This window comes from Octopus bimaculoides, chromosome 18 (genome assembly GCF_001194135.2).
Source record: "Octopus bimaculoides isolate UCB-OBI-ISO-001 chromosome 18, ASM119413v2, whole genome shotgun sequence".
Lineage (NCBI taxonomy): Eukaryota > Metazoa > Mollusca > Cephalopoda > Octopoda > Octopodidae > Octopus > Octopus bimaculoides.
The window spans coordinates 1926856-1932857 of NC_068998.1; the positions used below are offsets into that span (position 1 = coordinate 1926856).

Consider the following 6002-nt stretch of genomic DNA (forward strand, 5'->3'; position numbering starts at 1 on the left):
GTGTGTGTGTGTGTGTGTGTGTGTGTGTGTGTGTGTGTGTGTGTGTGTGTGTGGTGCTGTTGAAAGAGAAAGAAAAAAGAATGGAGACAGATGAGAAAAAAAGAGAAGTGGAAAAAAAAGAAGAAAATGAAGAAAGCCCCGGCTTACCAATGAATCCCAATGTGGAGAATTCCAGAACAAACCATTCCACATACTTTTGTTGTTGGGTGAATGTTTTCATTATTGAAAAATAACCTGGTTTTGATATCACATCGTCTTCAAGCTGAAGAGAGAAGGTGGTTTGAGAGATGAGGAAGAGAAGGAGGCCCTAGATGTTACTGATTATTGGTGGAGAAAGGGGCTAGAATAAGGACCACAACGTGAGGGGAGGGAGGAGGAGGTATTACAGACTGAAAAATTTATTGTTATATTCAACATCTGTTTATCATAAGTATGAAACACATTCATCATCAACATCATCATCAACAACATAATTAGAAAAGGTTTCCTTTCCACATTTGGAGAGGGCCACATAAACTATTTTTCTATGTGTATATGCCAAATATTCACTGTATCTTTTATCTCTTGCTTATTTCAGTTATTAGCCTTTGGCCATGCTGGGGCACTGCCTTGCAGAATTTTTTATCGTTTTATTTTATTTTATTTATTTTTTTTTTGAAACCTGGTATTCTGTTGGTATCTTTGGTTGAACTGCTAAGTAACAGAGAATGTAAACCAACACGAGCTGTCAAACAGTGGTGTGAGACAAACACATACACACACATATGTATGTACATATACACAACAGGCTTCTTTCAGTTTCCATCTGCCAAATCCACTAACAAGGCTTTGATTGGCCAGAGTTTATAGTAAAAGACACTTGTCCAAGGTGTCAAGCAGTGGGACTGAACCTGGAACCATGTGGTTGGGAGGCAAGCTTCTTAACAACAGACACAACTTAGCCATATTAATAGTAAAAACAAATGAAAACAACAAAAAAACACAGAAGAAATACATAACCAAACCTACCTGTGCATAAAAAACACCTTTACTTTTAGCGTAGAGCATGAGGAAGGAGAAATCTAAGTTTTGTTTTGTTCTCCATCTGGAAGTCAAAGAAAATTATTCCTGTTACCAAAATTTATTCATTGGAAAAAAAAAGAAAAAAAAAAGAAACATGCAGCAAATGAAACAACATTTTGGATGTTGTGATGGTGGTTGGGAAAAGGTGTCTCATAATAATTCTGATTTTAAATTAAGAGAGAAAGAAGAAACAAATATGTTGATGCAAGCCATGTTTCGTATGTGAGAGACACGTACCGAACTCTGTCTTGGGAATCTCCAAGTGTTCTCTTTAAATTGTCTAAATTTGGGTAAAATTCAGGTGGAGAACTGATCACTTCCAAAAGACCACTGTCCACACTTGAGTGGAACCTAAGAAAGAAAAAAGAAACTTAATGAGTTCAATGATAGACAAGATGAGTTCAAAACATACATGATCTTTGGACAAAAAAACCCCCAACAATTTTGTTCATTTCACAAATTTTATTTAATCACCTTCAAAATACTCCCTTTGAGAATTCACACACTTCTCCCAGTGTTTCTGTCACTGCTAGTAACACCTCTGAAATGCTCATTCCAGAATTCTATGGAGCTTCACCATTGTTTTTCTGAATTTCCTCTCATGACTCAAATTGGCTTCCCTTTCAGCATGGTTTTCAGTTTGAGGAAGAGCCAGAAGTCACATGAGGCCATTTCTTTGATTAACTCTCTACTCTCCTGTAGGAGAGTAGAGAGTTAATCAAAGAAATGGTGTGTTGTTCTTGACCAGGAAAGCTTGGATTATGTGGGCAGAATGTGTGGATGAACTATCACGGTAAAGTTACCAATTCTTTGCCACCCACTTTTGACACAGCATCACGAAAGCAACGTGCAACATCCAGATAGTATTCCTTATTGACCGTTTGGCCTTGTGATGCATATTCACTTTTTGATTTTCTCACCCCCATTAAAAAATTCAGCACTTTTGGTTATCTCCCTCAATTAAAAAAATTGTTTAACCTTCAATAAAACAAAAAAAGCTGAAAAAATTAATAACTATGAAAACTGAAAAAATTAAAGATCTTCCTGAATCTGATAAGATTTTTATAACAAATCCTACCATTCCTATTGAGGAGGCCAAATGTCAACAATGAGTTGAAGTATTGAATCAAAAGGATCAAACTCTTATCTAATCTCTTGTCACATAAAATTGATTGGTTTTTTTTTTGGGGGGGGGGGGTTGTGGAGAGATAACCCAGTTTTTTTAATAGCAAATTTTTTAATGGGGGTGAGGTAACCAAAAAGTACCAAATTTAGAGGGGGCAATAAGACAGCCATTCTCATGTACCATCCCACTAGAGTCTTTCTTCAGCGGCACCTCAATAACATAGAGGGGTGTTATAGGATGACCCCCAGTGCAAAAGTAGTTCCAATGGATCAATCCTCAACTGTTATTTCTTTAAGGTGACATGGGGACAAAACAAATCTTCCTCTGTACAAGACACTGTTCTATCACCAGTAAATTCCAAAGATGTTCTGGTACCTATTTCTAATAGAAACAGAACAAAAAGTTCTGCCTAGGGACACAAAAACAACCATTATAGATTTAGACACATAATTCACAAGCTTGTAGAACATTATCTTAACCATATGGCCATCATGTCTCTCCAATGCAGAGGTGATCCAAAAAATAATAAAAAAATAACCCAAATTTCAAAAACCTCGACAACTAGAGGAAGAGAACTAGAGAAAGGTCAGACTCAGGTGATTGTAGAGATGACCTACAGAAGGGCCAGAAACTGCTGAGAATATAGGTGACTTATAGAAGTGCCAGGATAAAGGGAGTGCAGGGGCCTGCATAGTAATGATTATCTACTCCATGTAGGACATTACTAAAAGGGGTCAGGGAGTGGCCCCTGTCTAGTTACTCTCTCTCTCTCTCACACACAATGACAACAACTACTTACTCTTTGTAAATTTGATCTCCAACTTCTTTGACATATTGTAGGTTCCATGGCTGCAAAGAGAGAAAAGAAGATACTATAAATGGCTGACGATGGGGAGGAGGAGGAGGTAAAGGGAGAAATATAAGAATGAGGTAAAGGAAAAGGAGCAGGAAAACAAAAAGGTAGAGAAAAATGAACAAAGAAAGGAGAAGGTAGGAGGGAAAAGAAGAGTGGGTAGAAGCAGAGTAGAAAAGATTGGTGGAGAAAGAGGAGGTGATAGAAAGAGGGGAGGAAGGAGGAGAAACAGTGTATTGTTTTTTTTTTTTAAGAAAAAGAATGATTTGAGGGATAATTTCAAGCAGATTGAACTCAGTCTTCGTTCACAACTGGTAGAAATGAGAGCACCAGACCTAAGCAACCACAGCAGCATTTGAACCATATCCAGGACATGTTTTATGCTCAAACCGACCAGATCTGACCTCTTACACCTATCCTACAATATCATTCGAAAAAAACATAAACAGTCACACGAAAATCTCAAAACTATGAAGTAATGCAATAATTCAAAGTAATGTGAATAAGTAAGAATTACATTTGACGAAGTAATCTGAATAGTAACGAGTTAAGTTAGCAGTAATTTCCAGAAATACATCAACAGAAACCAATAGAAATATGATTCTTAACACTCAGATATAACCATTGACACACCATCTCTTTATTCAGTGAATATTTAGCAAATGGCATTTAATTTTGTCCATGGAACGTGTTTGTTTCATCCTCATTATTGCTTTCTTCATCGTCATCCCCATCTATGCCACCAGCTTCATATTTCTCACCATACCATCAGTTAGTAGATTACTATGAAAGAGACTAATGCAGTTGTTCCTAACCCTTTTTTTTTTTTGTATTTTTTTACCCCAGAAACCTTTTGATTTTTATTTTACTCAGATGGACCCTCGTAGCCATTCAATGTTTTAAAAAATCCCCTTATGTTTTTATAATTAAATATTATTAGGACTTGCAGAAAAAAAATTTGTCAAAATATTTTGTGTATTGTGGAAGTATAACCAGTTTATTGTAGATAAATTTTACATGGACCCCAAAGGGCCATACGAACCCTGGATGAGGGCTACTAACAGCATTTAAAACATTCATACTTTCCACTAAGACCGAAAAAAGAAAACACCAAAAAAATGAGAGAAAAGAAACCACCCACCACAAAAACAAAACAAAAAAACTCATCAACACCATGATCATGAGAAATAAAAAGCAATAAAGCAGCCAGCACAATTAATAAACAGTTGATAATTATATCAATATGGATCAATGAAATCATAGCAGTTTTCACAAGAGTAGACAGGTAAAGAATATAAACAGAACAAATTGTATTTTATTTGTTCTGGAGACACTTTAACTGTTAAAAAAACAATCCTCGACAATGCAACGGAAGAGAGAACAAAAATAAGACAAACATTTGGTTTCTAGGTTTCAACAAATATATGTGTATATGCATGTATGTATGTATGTATGTATGTATGTATATATATATATATAATCTCATTTCTTCAAAAATATATATATATATATATATATATATATATATATATATAATACATATGCACACACACATATATAAGAAATGAGATCAAAGAGTAGAGGAACCTTTCATGTTGTGACATGTAAAATCAATGTTGAAGACTATGGAATGGCGATGATCAAGACGGCGAAATGAATGGCAACAAGGCACGCTAAGTTACACCTCAATTCGTGAACAAGAGTCACAAAAGCAACAACACCAGCAATAAAATACATGGATCAATCACAATGTAAGGCTACAAGCTAGTTAAAAGCAAAATATGATTTTAAACTTCATAATTATGAAACAGATGGTGGTCTTTTTATATCAGAAAATTCATCAGCTTACAGCTGTTACTAGAAAACAGTTGACAGAATTTTAATAAGACAACATTTTTGTGCCTGAATGGATAGGAACTGACAAACAAACAATTATTCTCTCCATTATTATTACCATTTGTCCTTCCTAATTTTGGGTTGTTTTTTTCCCTTCCTTTATTTGTTTTTCTAAATCACCTTCAACACAAACCTGTGCCCCACCTCAGGTAGTTACATTACACACCATGCATGACCAAAACAAATCAGTGAGCAAACTATCATATTACAATGACCACCATATATTTTTAAACAAAAAAACAAAAAAAATCATCATTTGACCTACGACCTACTAAAAATAGCAGCCAAATTCTTTCAAAAATCACACCCTACCATTAATGAATTAATGAAAAGAGACACGTAGTCCTAGATATAGAAAAAAATGGGAAGGTCACAGTTGGAACATCATTGACCACAGGATGTGCTTATTCAAGGCTGAACTGGGAGTCAAACAACAACAACAACAACAACAGCAGCAGCATTAATCATACCTCAGCTACGAACACAATAATTAGACAGTCCTCTCTTTCTTCTTCGTTAAGTCCATCAATCAGTGAATGCAACGTTCGACGCAGGTAACTGACTTTGTCTCGCTTTATCGTTGGAATGCCAAACACCATAGAAACTGAAATGATTCCAAAACAATGCCATAAGTCATTAGAATGGTTAAGAGCTCTGCTGAAAGACAAAAAATTGCTGGATTACTAGTGAACACATGGTCAAGGGATCAAATACTACTGCTGTAGCTATTTTAATCTTCTGCCTTTGAGCAGGACACACAACTCACTGTTGGCCCCTGTTTGCCTCATTGACAAACGGGGCCTCTATATCTGCATCCTGACTGAATGGTGGCAAACATGAAGGAAAATCAATTGGGGGGGGGGGGATTATGATAACTCCAGAATTTATCTTTTACTTGTTTGTCATTGGACTACGGCCATGCTGGAGTTCTGCCTTGAAGAATTTTTAGTCAACTCAATCAACCCCAGGACTTTTTTTTTAAAGCCTACTACTTTTTCTATAAATCTTTTTTGTCAAAACGCTAAGTTACAAGGCCATAAACACACCAACACTGGTTGTCAAGTT

At 35.9% G+C, this 6002-nt stretch overlaps 1 protein-coding gene across 1 annotated transcript in view; it reads right to left on the minus strand.

Annotated features, from left to right (window-relative positions):
- Positions 1-6002, minus strand: part of LOC106871368 (alpha-1,3-mannosyl-glycoprotein 4-beta-N-acetylglucosaminyltransferase A) — a 33190-nt gene that overhangs the window by 6436 nt on the left and 20752 nt on the right. The window contains exons 4-8 of the mRNA XM_052974507.1: positions 5408-5541; positions 2988-3037; positions 1300-1413; positions 1009-1084; positions 44-262 (exon numbers count right to left, since the gene is read on the minus strand). Of these exons, the coding sequence (XP_052830467.1) occupies positions 44-262; positions 1009-1084; positions 1300-1413; positions 2988-3037; positions 5408-5541 (593 nt within the window). The remainder of the gene's footprint in view (positions 1-43; positions 263-1008; positions 1085-1299; positions 1414-2987; positions 3038-5407; positions 5542-6002) is intronic.